At 48.2% G+C, this 20,660-nt stretch overlaps 1 protein-coding gene across 4 annotated transcripts in view; it reads right to left on the bottom strand.

The window, feature by feature from the left end:
• Nucleotides 1–20,660, bottom strand: part of CLSTN1 (calsyntenin 1) — a 91,275-nt gene that overhangs the window by 35,195 nt on the left and 35,420 nt on the right. For all 4 annotated transcript variants that reach the window (XM_058719179.1, XM_058719182.1, XM_058719180.1 and 1 more), the window contains exon 2: nucleotides 8,627–8,749. In XM_058719179.1, the coding sequence (XP_058575162.1) occupies nucleotides 8,627–8,749 (123 nt within the window). The remainder of the gene's footprint in view (nucleotides 1–8,626; nucleotides 8,750–20,660) is intronic.

The following is a 20,660-nucleotide window of genomic DNA, read 5'->3' as shown; positions in this document are numbered from 1 at the left end:
CTGATGTTTCAAGTTGTCATAACCCATTCTTCCCTCTTTCCTCCGTCCTTGTACCTACAGCCCTATTAGTTACATACACATGACAGCTACCTACGTGTATTACACGTGTCCCATGGCATCACACCCCGGTGACTCTGCCCCTCTGTGTTCCCAGGGCTTCTCCCCTGGACTCAGCCTTCCCTCAGCCTTTGCGAGGAAGGACCTCTCAAAGTCACGTCTCCCACTCTCTTCTTCCTGCCCTGCCCCTTCCCACCCAATTCAGACCACCTACTACCACTGCTCTGCCAGGTAAGCCCGCAGAAACCCTGCTCTCTTCTTGTACGCAGGGCCCCACCAGCATTCCCGATGACGTCTTCAGGTGTGCTGGCCTCTGAATACACAGACCTCTCTTCCCTGTCATTCCCCAAGAGCATGCGAAATAGTCAAAAGAAGTTTACTGAAGCACTTTTTTTTTTTTTTAAAGCAAACCATAAAAACAGAATGACAGATAAACCCAAGAAAGTATACATTTGACTTCTCAATGTCCAAAGTCACGTCCAGGGTTCCTGGCTCACAGTGGTAGCCCTCCCTTTCCCTTTGAGAAACCTCGGTTTCAGGCTGGCCCTGCCTTCTCTCCACATCTTCTTCCAAACTGGAGTATGGCCCCGCGCTACGCATGACACTGGAAGGGTGTCTCTAGCCTATCCTACAGTCTCCCAGATCCCAGGGAACCCTGCCCTCACATACACTCCTTATGTAAGTCACTAGTGCCGGCTCGGACAGTTAGGGTTCCAAGAGAAAGGGGACTCCGGTGAAAAGCCATCAGCAGCAGCTCGTGGAATTGACTGCACACCAGGGAAAAGGACTTGGAAACAGCCAGAAGCCGAGGCGGGGACAGAGACAGGACTCCCAGAGCAAAATAGCCTGGGTGGCTGGGATACGACAGCAAACGGCGTTAGTGTCTTGGACCCTCTGCTCAGTGTTCTCGTCCAAGAGAGAAGCATCTGGTCGGCCCAGCCTGGGCTTGTATGCGCTTGGCTGGCAAAGTCGGGGTCATGGACTGTGGATCCACCAACCTGGACTCGGTGGGAAAGAGGTCAGGGGCCGTTAAGAAGCTGAAAATGGACATGTGCTGAGCAGCAAGCGTCCACCACGATGTCTCTGCTAATCCCACTCTTGTCCCTAACCCACTTCTCTCTATGCGGCCCTGGTGCCCATGCTCCCAGCTGCAGCCCAGCTCCCAGGCTGACCCTGATTTTCAGTGACTTCTGACTTCTTTGCTTACTGGTCCAGGCTACTTTCTGGCACAAGCTCACATGTTGCTCAGATCAGAGCAGTTTTCCAAGACGCCTTAAACGTGCCGCTGAGCAACAACCACCACACCCCCAAGGGTCACCCTGCACAACCCGAGGACACCGCCCTGGCGGCTCCTCACTGGCTACAGTAAGGCTCTCAAACGTCAGCGTGCCAAGAACAGCCTGAGGAGCTTGTTAAAAATGTGGTTTGTCAAGCTCCAGCCCCAGAAACTCTGACTCAGTAGCAGCTCTGGGGTGGAGCCCAATAATCTGCATTTTTAACGAGTGCCATCTGATGGTTCCAACGCAGGCAGGCCGTAGTCTACACTTGAGAGACGGGCCTGTCCATGGCTTCCGAACCTCGCTGTCTGGTTACAGATTTCTCAGGCTCTCCTGGAGGCACAGACTCAGCCACCAGGACACCCGCACTGGACGCACGGCCTGGGCGATCCGGACATGGTGTAAATCCACATGCACAGCACATCCCGTCTACTCAGCCTGGCAGCAGAGATCTCGTGGCCCCAAGCGGACTTCAATCCTCCGCTCCTGTGCCGGGCGCTCACCCCGCCCACTGACTATTCATCCCTCCCTTTGGAAGCCCCTCTGGTTCCCAGCCTTGCTCCTATTTTCCCCCTACCTGCCCCGTGTTCATAAGCTCTACCCACCCTGACGCCGCTTACTTCTGTACCCTCTTTAACCAACCTCCTGTTGCCTTTTTAGGACGCCAGTGCAGACTGGGTGCTGCCTCTCTCACTGGGTATCTCAGCGTTGACTTAACTCCTTAACTCCTAGATTACCGGCCGCTTTGGGAACAAGAACGCACTTTTATGCTTTTTTATATTCTCTAGGAGATCTGGCACGGCTACCTAACATCTACTGATTACTATTCCAAACCTCTCCTGGAGGCATCCAGAATGAATTCACTCTAGTCGGTAACTTAACATGGAGTTTCTGTCCTAATGTCCAGATGCTTAAAACCATTAACTCAACGGGGGCGGCCCGGGTGGCTCAGTCGGTTGAGCGTCCGACTTCGGCTCAGGTCACGATCTCACGGTTCGTGAGTTCAAGCCCCATGTCAAGCTAGCTGCTGTCAGCACAGAGCCTGCTTCGCACCCTCTGCCCCCCTCTCTCTGCTCCTCCCCCACTTGCACTCTTTCAAAAATAAATAAGACACTAAAGAAAAACCGCTAACTCCATGGAGTACTGCCTAATTTTGGGCTGAACCACATGAGATTTCTGGCACTCCATTTTTTCAAATATTTGCTATTTTCAATATACAAAAATGGTGATTTCATTTGGCTGAACTGAATACATCCAACTGACTGCAGCAAAAACGTCTGCCTAGTTGCACATGTTAAAAAAGCTAAAGTGGGTGGTCATGTGCCGCAGTCAACCCCACAGGCCTCATCAGGACACGTGAGTCACACGAACTGCACAGAATACAGAGAAAAGAATCACAGATCTGTGTTGGTTCTAATTAAATATCAACAAAGATAAAGTTCCCATTCTTGCCCTGAAACTTCTTTCGGATTCTCTTCGTATCATAATTGTTTCATCTTATAGGTTACCCGAACTCCGTCTGGGAAGGCAGGAAAAATGCTGACATGGAACCGGCTTGTACAGGGAAGAGCCTGAAAACAAGGGGCAGGGGCAGAGAGGGAAGCCTGGGCTTGTCATACAGGCAGTGAGGCGAGAGGACGGTCAAAACAGCAGCACCAGGGCCTACACGGTATGGGCTCTTAACTCAAATATATCAAATATACAATGTATGTATATTTGTGTGTATATATACAACAAATGTATCAACTACACAATACATTTTCATACCCACATCTACTCAGGATATTAGCAGATTAAGGAAAAGGGGTGAGTAAGGACCTGAGTCATCTTAATTTCCTAAAATAGCTGCCAAGTACCGAGACTTTAGCCTCTTGATTTCCCCCATGAAAACAATCTGGCTAGACAGACGCTGTCATCGTTCAACACGAATGCCTGATTGGTGACAGTTTACAACGCACTCTAGAGACTAAGCTTCCGATGTTACACATGTATTTATTTGGGGGCTTTGACGAGTTACCCCTGGTGGTTTTGTTACTCACACTCACATCCCGTGATGGGACACGACTGTGAACCGGGACGTCTCCAGAGTTTCCAAGGTAACGTCAGGGAAGTGCACACGGCGAATGTGTGAATCCACACTGGAGTCAGACCGTCTGGCTGGAAGGCAGCCCTGTCGCTTACGAGCTGTGCCACCGTGGGCAAAGCCGTTCGTGCCTCCTACGGATTCTGTGGGGCACAACCACCCCACCCCCCATGCTGGCCCGGGGGGTGGGGATTAAATGAAGAACAACGCTGCCATGCCGCTGACGGACATGCTCCGTCCTCCCCTGCCTCATCAGGGAAGCCGGGAGTAGCCAGAGTGCCTCCTGTAGGGGACTGTTGAGAAGAATCCGAAGAAGTAACCCACGTAGACCCCTTAAAACAGGCTCCGCCACACTGTTAAGAGCTCAGCAAGTGTTGGATGCCACCGCCACCCCCCCCCCCCCAGCACCCTCATGGGGGTAAATCAAATTCAATGTCATTACCAAAATCAATCTAAGATCGAAATAAGCCTCCAGATCTGGCCTCTGCCTTACCCAAAAGACTACCTAAGAAAGTTAGTGAGAAAATAGAACACTATGAAGACTATCACAGAAAAACGCAAACATATCTCTCACAGAATGTTAAACACAAATGTATTTTTTTAAGATCCTATTACTAATAACAATAGCAGCAAACACTGTACGTATGGAGCACTTACTATGTACCAGGCATTATTTCAAGCTTTTCACATTCATCAATAAATAAGCTAATAATCCCAGCATCCCATGAGGTACGTGACATTGCTATCCTTGTTTTACAAACGATCAAACTGAGACACAGAGACGGTGAGTAATTTGCCCAAGGCCATCCAGCCAGGAGTGGCAAAGGCAGGACTCAAGTCCGGGCCAGCCGGGTCTGTTCCTGATGCATCTGTCCGCTCCGGCCTCATGGGGGCAGTGTCGCGTGCTGCGGCTGGACAGGTACCAGGGCAACCGAGGAGGCACGGCTGCTCACCCTGGGGCAGAGGGACAAGGGCCACGCTTTAGTGGGAGTAGAGACTCCACGCCCAGGTGCACACCCAAGCGCAAGGAAGACCTACGTCCACGCAAAAACTGGCGCACTAATGCTCAGAGCAGCAAGATTCGTGATGTCCAGAAAGTGGGAACCGTCCTAATGTGCATCGGCTGATGAACGTGTAAGTGGGAAATGTGGTCTGTCCTTACGATGGAATATTATTTGGCAATAAAAGGGAACAAAGGCCGGAGGCGTGCTATTCCTGAAGCACGGGTGAAGCTTCAGACTACCATGCTAAGCTAAGTGAAAGACACTAGGCACAAAAAAATCCAGAATAGGCAAATCCACAGACACAAACTAGATTAGTGGTTGCCAAGAGGGTGGGGAGGTGGGGAGTAGCTGCCACTAGGTGCAAGGGTTTCTTTTCGGGGTGAGGAAAATGTTCTGGAATTAAATAGTGGTCGGGGTGCCTGGGTGACTTAGTTAATCATCCAACTTCGGCTCAGATCATGATCTCACGGTTCGTGGGTTCAAGCCCCATGTTGGGCTCTGTGCTGACAGCTCGGAGCCTGGAGCCTGCTTCAGATTCTGTGTCTCCCTCTCTCTCTGCCCCTCCCCTGCTCGAGCTCTGTCTCTCTCTCTCTTTCTCAAAAATAAATAAACATTAAAAAAATTATTTTAAATAGTGGTTGATGGCCACACACTCCTGTGAATATACTAAACCCCTGGGAACTGTATACTTTAAAAGGGCTGCTTTTTAATATGTGGACTATATTTTTTAAAAAAGAATATAAGAATAACTGCTTCCCCATGAAAACCTCCAGAAGGAAAGAACTGATTTACCTAACTATGGCAAATGCAATCCAATTAGCACTATGACTTGACTCTACCTTGCTTCTCTTTATAGTTTTTTAAAATCTCAATATGTAACTTTTGCACATAAATAAAAAACAGCTGGGAATCCCGTAAAAACATAAAACTTTATAAGTATTATTTCATTCATGATAATACATTAGGTTTTGATAAATGATACAACAGCATTAAATCAAATGAGAAAGTAAAAAATAAATGGCATTTTATTAACAGGACTTTTTCCTTCAAAGTTAGTCCTCAAGGTCTATTTCACTTGCTGCTTCCCTTGCAGCATCCTGCGGTGCCTCCCAGGGCCTCCTTGCAGCAAAGAGCCACTTGCCGGGCTCAGAATCCTGCCTCTCATACGCGCTGACAGATAAGGTCACCACTCGGGGCGCCTGGGTGGCGCAGTCGATTAAGCGTCCGACTTCAGCCAGGTCACGATCTCGTGGTCCGTGGGTTCGAGCCCCGCGTCGGGCTCTGGGCTGATGGCTCGGAGCCTGGAGCCTGTTTCCGATTCTGTGTCTCCCTCTCTCTCTGCTCCTCCCCTGTTCATGCTCTGTCTCTCTCTGTCTCTCTCTGTCTCAAAAATAGATAAGGCCACCGCTCTGTGTCCCAGCTTCCTCTCCTGAAAACGAGGATGGCAGTCAGCACCTGCGTTTGCTTTTGTTCTGTTTGTTGACGACGACTTGTGCAAGAGCACAAAGCAAGTCCTCTCTTGCAAGCCAGAACTCACTGTGCAGTTGCTACAGGGGAGAAGGAACAAGGTACCGAAACAGGTACAGTGATGGTGGGGGTGCCCAACGAACGCGAAGGGTGGCTCCGGGACTGCAGAATCACCGAAGGCAGGGGACATAAGGGAAATCTCAGCTACACTGAATTAGTATTCTAATTTTAATGCTGGCATGAAACAAAGATGCCTTCTTTTCTCAGGTTTTTCACCGGAGAATACAATGTCTGCACTTAAATGTACTGGAACATCCCCAAAATCTGTACAAGTCTAGGGGGTGAGAGTCCAGGGGTGAACATGGTCTGAACGTCTTCGTGTTAAGAGGGTGTCTGAAACTGAGAACAAGGCAAGATCCATCTACTCTGACCCAAAATGTGGGGGGATGTTTGAAGGATCCCCATCTTCAAGCGGAGATCAAAGGAGCCCGACCGGACAAACCGTGGGCAGACGGTGACAACTGTGGAGCGAGCAAAAGTTCTTTTTAAAAGGGCTATTTTGAAGATTATGATTCTGACTTCAGAGGAACTAAGCTGATCGGCAGTGGAAGGAATCACATGTAAAATTCCTTAAATATAAAAACGTATTGACTTTAAGAATAAATCAATAAACAAAACAGGGATGGCAGGAAGCATTCTTACCTCCTAAGCTTGTTGCAGATTAAACAGAAATTTGTAGAGCACTTAAAACAGTGCCTGGAACATCGCAAAGGCTTTATTTATTTATTATTATTATTTTTTATGTTTATTTTTGAGAGAGACACACACACACACACACACACACACACACACAGAGCACTAGCTGGGGAGGGGCAGAGAGAGAGGGAGACACAGAATCTGAAGCAGCTCCAGGCTCCGAGCTGTCAGCACAGAGCCCGACGCGGGGCTCGAACTCACGAACCGTGAGATCATGACCTGAGCCAAAGTCGGGCACTTAACCGACCGAGCCACCGGGGCGCCCCTGCAAAGGCTTTAGAAACGTTCCCTGTTATCAGTAACACGGCAGGAGGGTGCTCTGGACACAACGGGTGAACGGCTGGTACTTCACTGCGAGGCCTAAGGGGGTGAATCTAGCACTCCGGGCTGCAATCCTCTCAACATTTATGAAATGTCAGAAACAGGTAAGTCCACTCAAAAGCATAAGCTAGGGCATCCGATAAGGTTATTCACACAGCACTAAACGTCACACCCCCAAGGAGGCACCGTGCATACTAACTTCGTAGCACACATGGGTCGCCTGTGTATACGTGTTTACACACAGACACCCCCAAACCCAGGCAGTTCCGGGGAAAGCGATATGCGATGCTAACATGGTCTTAAATCTAGGAGCAAACAAAACCAACCACCTCCGTGGACAAACACTGCGTGTGCTCACAGCACAGAGCGCTTCCTCGGAGTCCTGTCCGTCTCACTGGGCTTCTCTGGAAAAACCAATAAACAAGTAAAACCAACTGGCCTCAGGTTACGTCTCTGAAAATGGGACACGGCACTCGAACCGAATGAAGAACAAATTCATTTTAAAAATAGCTCTTCAGAGGGCACCTGGATGGCTCAGTCGGTAGAGCATCCGACTCTTGATCCCAGGGTCGTGAGTTCAAGCCCCATGTTGGGTGTGGAGCCCGGGTAAAAAAAAAAAAAAAAAAAAAAGCTCTTCAGAAATGACCTCACATTCATTTCCCTCAATTTACCACAGAAAAATTAACGTATGAGAGAATGTGTACGAGTTAATTGAATTTTCCTTATCTGTCCGTAGGCAAAGAGAACAAACACCCTCTTTCATGTGAGAAACTGTGTTCTGCAGAAGTATCAGGCAAACACTAGTCTTTAAAAATTAACATCGCAACGTCAGTTTTGATCCTGAGGCAAAGAGAGGGTGAAGTAACACTTTCTTCCACCAGCTAAGGAAGCTACTAAGGTCACTGCGTAAAAGCAAGAGCATTCTGACTCGGAAAGTGCTATTTAATGCTACAAAGCAGACAACCTCCAAAGCAATCCTAGAGATCTCTTATGAACACCCAGGTTACAATCTTACGAGGCGACTCAAATTAAAAATTTACCGAAAGTAAAACCTGAGCCAAAAAGATTCTTCTATGAACACGGCTCCAACTTTTCAGCTTAGCCTCTTCCGGTACCCCAAATCCAAGCAATGCAAGGACAGTCCAGGGCGCAGTTTATCTAGGTCCTTGCCGCTCACGACCCAGAAGCACTAGCGGCCCCAGGTCGGAAAGGCAGATTCTCAGGTCCCCCCCAGACCCACTGTAGCCAAATCCGCATTTTTGTGTGTGTGATGCCAGGAATTACGGGGCTTTTAGGAAGTACAGATGACACTCAATGTTACAGAGATTCAGGCGGACCCGAATCCGCATTTTTAACACAATCCTCAGGTGCTCTGTGCGCACACTAGTGTGAGGTGCATTGGCCTAGGTGTTCCCGTTTCCGGTCACAGCCAGGAATTATACAAGGATGCAATGAACGTTTTGCTTTCCAAGAAGTACAGGCTTTTTTTCCAGCTGCCCCAACTATTAGAATTAAAAGGAGAAAATGCAGCACGCAGGAGCCACAAACACCTCTTAGCTATCAAGACATTTTCAGGGAGGCTCAGAAACGGTCCGAGTGGGGTGTGTGAAATGCTTCGCATCCAGTCGGGACTTTCGGGGAGAGAAAAGCCACGTTCGTACCTGCGAACCGCAGAGGTGCGTCTTTATCCAGGGCGATCAGCGGAGGGTCGAGGAGCACCGCGTTGTCGTTTTCTGTGACGATGCCGTGATAGGTGGGCTCGAGCCACGGCTTGTGCTTGTTAACTGGGTTTAGAAAGAGAAGAAGAAGAAAGGAAATAGACCAGGTCAGAATTATTACTTTAAACTCAACTGCTTTTAAAGACATACATCTACTACTAAAATAATTAAACCTCTCACTAGCCTGGAAGGCAACACTTGTATCTGTTGTTGCAAAGTTTCGTATCAAGACGCTGAAGGGGTCAAACTGTGAATCCAGAGTCAGTGAGGTAGAAACTGAAGCAACCAGAAGTAAGAAATAAATTGCTCTAGGGGCGCCTGGGTGGCTCGGTCGGTTGAGCGTCCGACTTCGGCTCAGGTCATGATCTCACCCTCCGTGAGTTCGAGCCCCGCGTCGGGCTCTGTGCTGACAGCTCAGAGCCTAGAGCCTGCTTCAGATTCTGTGTCTCCCTCTCTCTCTGCCCCTCCCCTGTTCATGCTGTCTCTCTCTGTCTCAAAAATAAATAAACGTTAAAAAAAAGAAAGAAAGAAATTGCTCTAGGGCGCCTGGGTGGCTCAGTCGGTTAGGCGTCCGACTTCAGCTATGGTCATGATCTCATGGTTCGTGGTTCGAGCCCCGCGTCGGGCTCTGTGCTGACAGCTCTGAGCCTGGAGCCTGTTTTGGATTCTGTGTCGCCCTCTCTCTCTGTCCCTCCCCCACTCATGCTCTGTGTGTGTGTGTCTCTCTCTCTCTGTCAAAATAAATAAACTTTAAAAAAACAAAATAAATTGCTCTAGAAATAAAAAGAAAAAAGACTGATAACTATTACACACAATCTACTTCTGTTATCAGCCTGTCACAGGAAAGTTACAAAGAAAGATATACTATCATTTCTTTATAGCAATAGTAATATAAGATTATTTATTTAAAATTAACATTACAGGGGCGCCTGGGTGGCTTGGTTGGTTAAGCGTCCGACTTCGGCTCAGGTCATGATCTCACGGTCCGTGAGTTCGAGCCCCGTGTCAGGCTCTGTGCTGACGGCTCAGAGCCTAGAGCCTGTTGCAGATTCTGTGTCTCCCTCTCTCTCTGCCCCTCCCCTGTTCATTCTCTGTCTCTCTCTGTCTCAAAAATAAATAACTATTAAAAAAAAATTTTTTTAATTAAAAAAATAAATAAATAAAATTAACATTACAAACAAAAACATAAAAGACAAGATTTATGAAAATAAAATTACAGAGCATAAATAAAACTAAATGCAAAACCTCTGAAAAACTTGACTGGAAACAGTGTTTACAAATATGTCACTTTTTTTTTTAATGTTTTAATTTTTGAGAGAGACAGAGTGTGAGTGGGGGAGGGGCATAGAGAGATGGAGACACAGAACTGGAAGCAGGTTCCAGGCTCTGAGCTGTCAGCACAGAGCCCAACGTGGGGTTCAAACTCAGGGACCGTGAGATCGTGACCTGAGCTGAAGTCGGATGCTTAACCGACTAAGCCACCCAGGCGCCCCCTACAAGTAAGCCACTTTGAGGTCAGGCTGACTTGGGCTCAGAGTCCAGCTCCCCTCTATTATTCGCTGCATGACCTTGAGCACCAAACTGACCTCTTACTTTCAATTTCCTCATCTGTGCACCAGGGACATCCTCACAATCCACAAAGCCGGGCAGATCACCGGAGAAGTGACGTCTTTGCTCCTTGGTTGGGCACTAGAGCGGCTACTTTCGTTCTAAGGGTAAGAACTGCCATCCTGGCCGTCAGCTCCCCGGACGAAATCGGAGTGGAATTCCCATCCATCTGTTCTGCCTGGGGCGGGGCTCCCAGGGGGCCTGTGTGAGACCTTCTCCCTGGGGGACCTGGTCCCTCTCTGAATCCCTGTTTCCCCCAGCACGTTCTGGGCATTTCTTTTTACTTCCCCCTCACGCGTGCCCACATTATACCCTCAGTGAATGGATTCACCATGGAGCGCCCCAACTCGGCCCATGTAAGTACAAGGAATGCTATGACACTTTATTCCCAAGTAGGCGGTGCCTGTGTGTTCAGTGAACCACCCCTACGGAGTTCTTTTCCTCCGTGTAAGTCCATCTTCAGAAGGACCTAAAACTAAAACTCGACGTTTAACCGTGATGTGATAGTACTTCTTGGCTGTCGTGTGATGGCCATTACGTGACGTCAGGAGACTGGGGCGATCGGAAGCACCTGGGCTTCCCCTGCCTTCACTCTGACGTGGAGTTTTCGGGGAGCGGTCACGTGTCCCATCCTGAACAAGCAGGCGGAGAAGGAGAAAGAAGCTACCTCCCATCGCGCTCATTAAGGATGCGTTTACCAGACGTTTACACACACCGTATCCAAACCAGGCGCAAACCCCGTGTCTTCGCTTTCAAAGGAATCCAGACCCATGGCAGTTGCCGTTTAATGGGTACAGAGTCTGTTTTGTGACCTGAAAACAGTTCGGGGAACTGGCCGCACAACAGGAGGAATGATACTTAACGCTACTAGGCAGACACTTAGAAATGGTTACGATGGGAGGTTTTACGTGTGTGGCTATCAGTCTTCAAAAATACACACCCAAGGGGCGCCTGCGGGGCTCAGTCGGTCAGGCATCCGGCTCTTGATTTCAGCTCACGTCAGGATCTCAACAGTTCGTGAGTTCAAGTCCCGCATCTGGCTCTACACTGACAGCACTGAGCCTGCTTGGGATTCTCGCTCGCGCTCTCTCTCTCGCTCTCTCTCTCTCCTCTCCCTGCCCCTCCCATGCTCATGTGTGGCCACTCTCTCTCTCTCAAAAATAAACTGAAAACACACACACACACACACACACACACACACACACAAAATCAGTGTAGACAGAGCCATTTCTCATCATCTCTGCTGCTCGCCTGGATATTTACAGAATCCAAGTGACCAGCCTCACCCTTACCCTCCTGCACCTGCTCTGCACACAGCAGCCAGAAGGACGCTTCTAAACCGGCGGCTGGTTCTCCACCTCTGCTCCCAGAGCCCACTGACACCAAATGTTACTGAGGACCCTAAGCAGCTTTTGTTTACGTGGGATCTATCCTCTCGATCCCTATCGGCATTTACTGCACTGGAAATTAAAATCAAGAAAAATTTGATTACTGGGGCATCTGGGTGGCTGAGTCAGTTAAGCGTCCGACTTCGGCTCAGGTCGCGATCCCAGAGCTTGTTGGTTCGAGCCCCATATCAGGCTCTGTGCTGACAGTGCAGGGCCTACTTGGGGTTCTTGCTCTCTCTGCCCCTCCCCCACTCGCACTTTCTCAAAATAAGCTTTCAAAAAGAGAAAAATTTTATCGATTCATTTTTAAAAACAAACCTATTATATGTTAACATAAATAACATTTTTATGAAAACAACTATTTTTGAAAACAGAGTTAAAAGAGTGGTAACATTTTATAGTTTTGCAAATCTTTCTACCATCTGGCTTCACAGAAGACGGCTGGGTTCTCACTTCTACCGCGACCAGTATGCCACGCTGTCACATGTCACCCAGCCCCTAGAGAGCACCCACCGTGCAAGTGGGAGAGAAGGAGGAGGAAGGGAGGTAACATCGTGATGTTATTAAAACCACTCTGACCTCCAGGGGCGCCTGGGTGGCTCACTCGGTTAAGCGTCCGACTTCAGTCATGATCTCACAGTCTGTGAGTTCAAGCCCCGCGTCGGGCTCAGTGCTGACAGCTCAGAGCCTGAAGCCTGTTTCGGATTCTGTGTGTGTCTCTCTCTCTCTCTGACCCTCCCCTGTTCATGCTCTGCCTCTGTCTCAAAAATAAATAAACGTCAGAAATAAATAAATAAATAAATAAATAAATAAATAAATAACCGCTCTGACCTCTGGAGTCCCCTGGCAGGGTCTCAGGGGACTCATCCCCTCAGGTCTCTGTTAAACATTCCCTCCTCCAGCACTCTGCCCCCCACTTGCTCTCCTCCTTTTCTACTGTTACTCATCGCCACACTGCTGGACAGAGGGCAGGGTGGGGGGTGCAGCCTGGGACGCTGGGGCAGGTTACCTGGCTTCCCCCACGGGTCTCAGTTTCCTCATCTGTACTAGTGGGTACAGCACTGGTACCCACCTGATAGGCTGCTGTGTGATCAAACCAGTCACATGTGAAATGCTCAGGACAGAGCCTGGCACCCAGTAAAATGCCATTGAGGTGTTGCTGTTACTTCTCCTAAACACGTATGTGAACAAAAACACAGATTCTGGGAGAGTGAGACCCCTTGTTCCCTGTTAACCCCCAGCACCCAGCACCGCGCCTTTACTTGGGAACTATTTGGTAAATGGATGCGTATATAAACAATTTCACGTACAGTACAAATAAACCCAGTGTTTGGTTTGTAAATTCTTAGAGAAGACGGTTTTGGTGCCGAGAACAGAAAACCAGGTATGGCTTGGCGTTTTAACGCTGGGAAGGTGCTTCTCGTGTTTTGTTTCTGGCAGGTGGGTGTTCCAATTCCAGGAGGCTAGAGAATCTGGAGCAACAGAACACGCTGAAATACTGCGGCATCTGTCTGGAGAGGTAGGCTGGGATTCGGTTACGGGGAGACGTGACGTGAGATCAAACCCAGATCATGAAGACCCAACATTTAAAGGGCCTTCGGAAAGGATCTCCTCCGCTCACAAAAGCTGCTGCCGGGACAGGAGATTTGGCAAAGAAGAGAATTAGACGGGTAGGCTGCACCTGCCCTTCTTCGGAAATGCCCTCTGGGACAGTGGCGAGTACCTGGGGGCGTGCCTGGCACGGGCCCCAGTTTGCTGCGGCCTCTGGTCTGAGAGGGTCCCACTGAGCACACGAAATAACCTTGCTCTGCCGTCAGGCTGAGTGTTTACCCTGTGGCTGAGACGCCCGTCCTCCCCAGGCGCCCTGTTAACCTGTCCCGGGACACAGGTGGACGGGTGCCTGGAGTCCCAGGTCTAATACCGAGAAACAGCGGCTCTTGAAGGGAGCGGAGCAAAGCCTCCACTGTTTGTCACTGATCTCATTTTAAAACACAGAAGGTGTGAGTTCAGCTTACTATTGACAACGGACCTTTCACAGCGGTATTTGACTCCCACCTGCTTTCATATTAAGGCGGTATTAATGAAGTTACAAGCGCAGCGAATAAAGCTGCAGACTATTCCCACGGGTGAGTCCATGGAAGTGCTGACACTTAAGCCGAGTGAGCGTGTTCAGTCCAGAGGGAATGTGGAAACGCCAGGCGGAGCAAACTGCATAAAACCGGCGACGGTCACAAGAACGACGCGTGTACTCCTGCCCTGGCGGAAAGGCCCGCGGCTGAAAATGGCTGACGGTTCGAGGCAAAAAGAATTGTACAGCTACGGTCCCAGGATCCTCATTTTGTAATCCGCAATTTATAAACTGCTCCTTTCAGCTGGCTGCAGAATGAAGAGATTCGGCCGGTTCCAAGGACTGAACTTTTAAATATTTAATAAATGGTATTTTTAATATTTCATCACATTCAATTGGCCTTATCAAATATTTATAGAAACAAGTGAGTGATATTTCTGCAATCTTCCCCCAAAAAAATCACAGATAAAGGAACACGTCACCCATGTTGACAGCCTTTACCTGATTCACTTTACCACATTCTAGATCATTAAAAAGCCCACTAAATTTTGAGTGGCACAGTCTTAACGGAAGTCCTGGAACAGTAAGGCTGGCAGCCGACCTTCCGTACGTAGGTCACATCTGGGGGACACGCCTATGGTTTGGGGACACGGCTGGTTTTTGAGGCTGTGGCAGATCTTAATCACCAGAACTTGCCACTGATTTAAAAAAGCAAGATGAAAACAATACAACGGCCAACTCCAGGGCTAAGTTTAAATACAAAACGTACGCCTCCCTAGGACAGCCCAGCTCTGTGGGCCAAGGAGGGCTGACCCCTTGTCCAGGGCACACCAGTCACCCACCCCGGTGAGGTGGTTCCCAAGCCTGCGTGCTGTGGCCCTGACACCCACCCAGCACCAAACAGCTCCCTTCTGATTGCTTTCTTCATCTAAAAAGAGAATTACACTGCTTTCAGAAAGATCACTTGATGTGTGTGCCCCTTCTCATTCTAGAAACCTGGGTTGGTCGTACTAGGCCAATAAGGACATAATAAATAACAGCTGAATGTCCTAAGAGATTGCCAGCACGTCATCAGCAAATCCTAGACGATGCTATGTTTTGTTTGCAGGTTCAATTTTTAAGCTTGGGCCATCAAAAGAACCTGCAATTAAGGAATGCTGCCACTAGGTGGCGTCTGGTCCTTGGGATTACAGGCTGCAAACCACCAGACCTGGATGAAAAAAATCCAGCCCTTTCCTCCCCGAAGGAGCGGAACGTGATCTGTTAGCGGGCCCTTTGTTAAAGATGGTCTGCACAGAAAAGTGGCCTAAACTATGTAAGTATAAAATCTCCAGCTGATTCTTCTTTTCCTGAAAGACATTCAGAATAAGCAAAATATTCATAGAGTTCCAAAATCAAAATACAAAAAGGCACAGGTTCTCGCAGACTCTCCGAAGCCCTGCCCTCAGTCATAAATTCTCATTTAAATCAGACTATCCCTGGTCTTTCGAACCAGCCTAGTGTCAGAGGTCCTTTCAGCTTCACAGCCCACTGACTTTGAATTTGTTCCAAGAAATCTTTCCTGAATGTCTACTATATGTAAGCACACACTGCTTACGCACGCTTGGGCGCTGGGCTCTGGGGAATCAAGTCCCAGTCTCTCGGAGAACACAAACATATCAATGACCATCTACATTCCAAAATGGTGTGGCTATAATTAAAGGGTTATACAATGTGGTAAAAACAAAAACAAAGCTATAAAAGGGGACTCACTCAGTCTTGGGAACTTTATGAGTCAGCAGAGACCAATGTGGCCAAGTAGCCACCATCTCAAATGTGGCCATGCCCTGTGCCAGAGGGCAAGGGTGGGCACGTGGGAGGGTCTTCTTGTGGGACCTAACCTTCCACGAAGAGGGGAGACATGGCTCCTAACTCACTGAAACAGAACTAGTCACCTGGCCTCACCCGAACCCTCCAGGGTGGAGGGTGGCCACCCCACCACGTGTCTGGAAAGGGGCTGGAAATGCTAGATGGGCTCTAGGATCCATCGGAGAACAAGCAGAGACCTCCCAAGGACATCTTTGAAGAGATCATCGAGGGCTCTTGGATGGGAGGGAGTATTGTGAGCAGTGTGCGTGTATCAGGTACAAAGGAAGCAGGCACAGGGCACATCCTGGAACTCACAAGACTGGTAAATGCACGGCTCTGAGACTGGAAGGAGGTGCAGCTGGAGAGGGGCCTGAGTTACCATTTACGGTGAGCATCTCCCTTCAGTGCTACACCGAGGAGCGCTCTCGATTCCCTAGGTGCCAAGATGCTGCTAGAAGTTGTAAACGGTGCAGTCTGGTTGAAAAGGCAGGGACCTTGGGACCGGACAGAACTTAGTAAATTAATGAACTCTGTTTCTGACCCACTCTGTAACTAGGTACAGATTAGTTCACCACCCCCTGCCTACTTCCGCATCGTCAAATCAGGAATGGGGACAACCTTCCACAACCTCGCTTTGAGCATTAGAAACAACATCAGCGAAGGGCCCACGCTGTGCCTCCCACACAGACGCTCAACAAATATTTATTGATAGATTAATTATAAGCAAGAGCTGTCAACGCAGAGCCCGACGCGAGGCTCGATCCCACCAACAGTGAGACCATGACCTGAGCCAAAATCGAGAGGTGGTCGCTTAAGCGACTGAGCCACCCGGGCGCCCTGAAGAGGAAACTTTTTACTTACCCAAAGGAACACTGCATGGAATTTATGAACGGTCGCTCCCCTTTTCGGCTGACGGTGTTCCTAGTGATGCTTTTGGCTAATACCGCATCAGTTTTTCTCTGACTTTGTAGAATACATTTTGTAATCACTCTTAACTTTTTTTTTCTAAAATGAGACACTTCTGCCGGAGCATCTCTAGACAAAACCCGTAAGTGCAGGTTTAAGGGCTTCCTCACAATTCCAAATAAATTTAACAATAAGGTGTTTGGAAAATCTCTGTATATTAGATACCGTTTGGCTCAGGGATTCCCAACCTCAGCGGGACTGCCGCTCTGCACCAGAAGATTCTTTGCTGTGGGGCCGTCCTGAGCGTTGCGACACGTTCAGCCGCGTCCCTGGCCTCCGTCCACTAGGTGCCAGTAGCACCCTCCCCAGTGGTGACAGCCCACAAAAGTCTCCAGACATCACCAGGTGTCCCCTGGGGGCAAACGTCCTCCCGGGAACCCTGGAGAACCACTGACATCTCCGTTTCCTTAAGGAAAACCATGGATTTCCACTTTAAAACCATTTGCAGACTTCAAAATAGCCAACTTTATAATTTATGTGCATTACATTACGGTGAAGCTCATTTTTTTTTTGTTTTTTTTTTTTTTTTTTTTTTTTATTTTTGGGACAGAGAGAGACAGAGCATGAACGGGGGAGGGGCAGAGAGAGAGGGAGACACAGAATCGGAAACAGGCTCCAGGCTCCGAGCCATCAGCCCAGAGCCTGACGCGGGGCTCGAACTCACGGACTGCGAGATCGTGACCTGGCTGAAGTCGGACGCTTAACCGACTGCGCCACCCAGGCGCCCCGGTGAAGCTCATTTTTAAAATAAAACCACGTTTCTGCGTGAAATGAAGCCTGAAATTAACCGAACAAGCCATGAATCTCGGGCGCGGTCTGTTCACCCGTCACGTGACAAGCATCCCGCACACTGTGCACTGACACCTGGAGCGCGCGCAGGGAGCACGATCATCTTACAGCAGGTGGGGATGGTGACCTGCCAGGAGACACCGGCCGGTCCCTCAAGTCTGCCCCGGGTGAGGGCGGGCACTGCGGGTCTGCGCTGGGCGCGGGCTCCCCATCAGCCACACTGGAAGACCAAAGGGCTCCCCGTGGTTCCACGTGGCCAGGAACACGGCCCGCGGGAGATGCCACGAGGTAAGACAGAGAGGAAGCGGGAGCGGAATGGGAGGAGCCTTGATGTGGTTTCCCAAGTTCAGATCTCACAGGATGCGCAAAGTGGGGAGGCACCGGAGGAGGCAGCGGGGAGAGACCTGACGCCGCCCCTGAGGAAGGCCGTCTGCCTCAGAGTGGAAGTGACAGGAGGGGCAAGCGTGGAATCACGGAGTCAGACGTCAGCTACAGGGGCAAGACGAGAAACGGTAAGGGGCCGAACCAAGGCTGTGGTTTAGTGTCTAGACATCTGCGACACATGATGATGGGGCGGCTGGTCCCATCTGGGGATGAAAGGTTAAGAGGGACAACAGGACTGGGGAGAATCCAGGGAAAGGGCTTCTTTTTCCTTTCTTTTATCCAGCGGTCCATCCGTCCTTCCTTCCTTCCTTCCTTCCTTCCTTCCTTCCTTCCTTCCTTCCTTCCTTCCATCCATCCATCCACCCATCCACCCACCCACCCACCTGCCCGCCCATCCATCCATCTGTCCACCCACTCATCCATCCCTTCACCCACCCATCTTTACCAAGCCCCAAGTTGTCTCCTAAGTGCTGAGGAGACGATGGTGAATTAATGGGTCCCTGCCCTTATAGCTTAGGTTATGGTTAATTAAAATGGTAATTTTAACCATATTCTGGAAAAGAATTCTTAGGGAGCAAAATCACACTTTCTATAAAACCAACTTTTCAAGGATTAAAGGGGACTTCTAATCATTCTTTCAAAATCCAAACAAAAATTTTTAAATTGTGGAGTAAAATACAACATAAAACTTACCATCTTAACAATTTTTATTTTTTTAATGTTTATTTATTTTTGAGAGAGAGAGAGAGAGAGAAAGAGGGAGGGAGCAAGGGGCAGAGAGAGAAGGGGCAGAGAGAGGGAGACAGAGAATCCCAAGCAGGCTCCCTACTGTCAGCACAGAGCCTGATGCGGGACTCAAACCCACGAATCATGAGATCACGATCTGAGCCAAAACCAAGAGTCAGACGCTTAACCAACTGAACCACCCAGGTGTCCCCATCACCTTTACCATTTTTAGGTGCGCCGTTCAATGGTACAAGGTACATTCACACCGTCGTGTAGCCATTACTACCTTCCATCTTCAGAACTCTTTTCCCGCAAAACTGAAACTCTGTCCCCATTAAACAATAATTCTCCATTCCCCTTTCCCACAGCCCCTGGCCATCATTCTCCTTTCTGTCTCCATGAATTTGACTCTGCTAGGTGTCTCAAATAAGTAGGTATTTGTTTTATGACTGATTTATTTCAGTTAGTGTAATATCCTCAAGGTTCATTCATATTAGAGCACGTGTCAGAATCTCCTTTGCAAGAGGCTGAATCATTCCACTGTGTGGAAAGGCCACACTTTGTCTATCCTCATCCATCAACGGACACTTGGCTTACTGCTCCCTTTGGCTACCATGAGAAATGCTGTCACAAATAGGACAGGTCTTCTTAAGACCCTCCTTTCAATACTTTTGGGTACGTACCCACAAGTGGAACTGCTGGACCATACAGTACTTCTATTCTTAATTTTTTGAAGAGCGGCCGTACTATTTTCCATAGCGGCCACACCATTTTACATTCCCACCGTCAGCACACAAGGGTTCCAATTTCTCTACATCCTCACCAACACCTATTATTTTCTGGTTTTTGATAGTAGCCATTATATGGGCATAAAACCAAACAAGTTTTATGTCAAGTAATTTTATCTTTGTATATTACCTAATATACAGAAGTAGACAGAACAGAGTAACGAACCCACTGCGCCCATGACTCACCCACTACAATTATCAACACAGGGCCAATCTCGTTTGATTTATACACCATGCCGACCACCAATTTCAAATAGTTTGAAACAAATCCCAAACTTCCTATCACTTCACCCCTCAATATTTCAACATACATTTCTAAAAGATAATGACTCTTTTTAAAACCATAATGGCATTATTATCTTAAAAGTTCACAAAATAACATCAAATTTTTTTTTTAATTTTTTTTCAACGTTTTTAATTTATTTTTGGGACAGAGAGAGACAGAGCATGAACGGGGGAGGGGCAGAGAGAGAGGGAGACACAGGATCGGAAACGGGCTCCAGGCTCCGAGCCATCAGCCCAGAGCCTGACGCGGGGCTCAAACTCACGGACCGCGAGATCGTGACCTGGCTGAAGTCGGACGCTTCACCGACTGTGCCACCCAGGCGCCCCTCAAATTTAATAGTATCAAATATCCAGTCAGGATTCATACTTATCTGATTATTTTGCTAGAGCAAGTGATTTAACTCAATACATTTCTCTGCAACATTTCATCGTAAAGTCTACTTGCTATGAAAGAAAAAACTTTAAATAATAATGCGTTCATGGTTTCCACAACTTTCCCAACTTTTTTCACCATTAAGTATGTCTACTAATTAGGTTTTTTTTTTTATCACGAACGCGTATTAGATTTTGTCAAATGTTATTTCTGCTTTAATCGACATGATCAGGTGATTTTTCTTCTTTAACCTGTTGATATGGCAAATTACTGATTTTTTAAACACCGGAACAGCCTTGTGTTCTTGCAACAGATCCCAGTGCAAGAACACCATTGTCTTGGTGTATAATTCTTTTCATACACTGTTGGACTTGCTCTGCTAATGTTTTACTGAGGATTTTTTTTTTTTTTTCTAACAGCTTTCTTGAGACTGTCATTTTTAAACGTCTTTCAGTAATATGTTTCAATTCATTTCTGTGTTGACCTGAAAATTCTACTAGCTTGAGGAGCCCTTGGCTGTCTTGGTCAGTGGGGCGTGTGACTCTTGATCTAAGGGGTTCTAAGTTCAATCCCCAGGTTGGGTGTAAAGATTTAATAAAATCTTAAAAAAAACAAAAACAAAAACCTACTGGCTTGAATATATCCAGTTTTGTATGTTCAACACCAAATACAACATGTATTCATGGATCATCAACTATGTTTCAGGCACTCTGTTTGCTCAATCTTGCTTACCATTAAGGCTAATTGTCTAAAA

This window comes from Neofelis nebulosa, chromosome 2 (assembly GCF_028018385.1).
Source record: "Neofelis nebulosa isolate mNeoNeb1 chromosome 2, mNeoNeb1.pri, whole genome shotgun sequence".
In the NCBI taxonomy this organism is placed as follows: domain Eukaryota; kingdom Metazoa; phylum Chordata; class Mammalia; order Carnivora; family Felidae; genus Neofelis; species Neofelis nebulosa.
The sequence above is the reverse complement of the archived record's forward strand: the minus strand, read 5'-3'. Positions and strand labels throughout refer to the sequence as shown.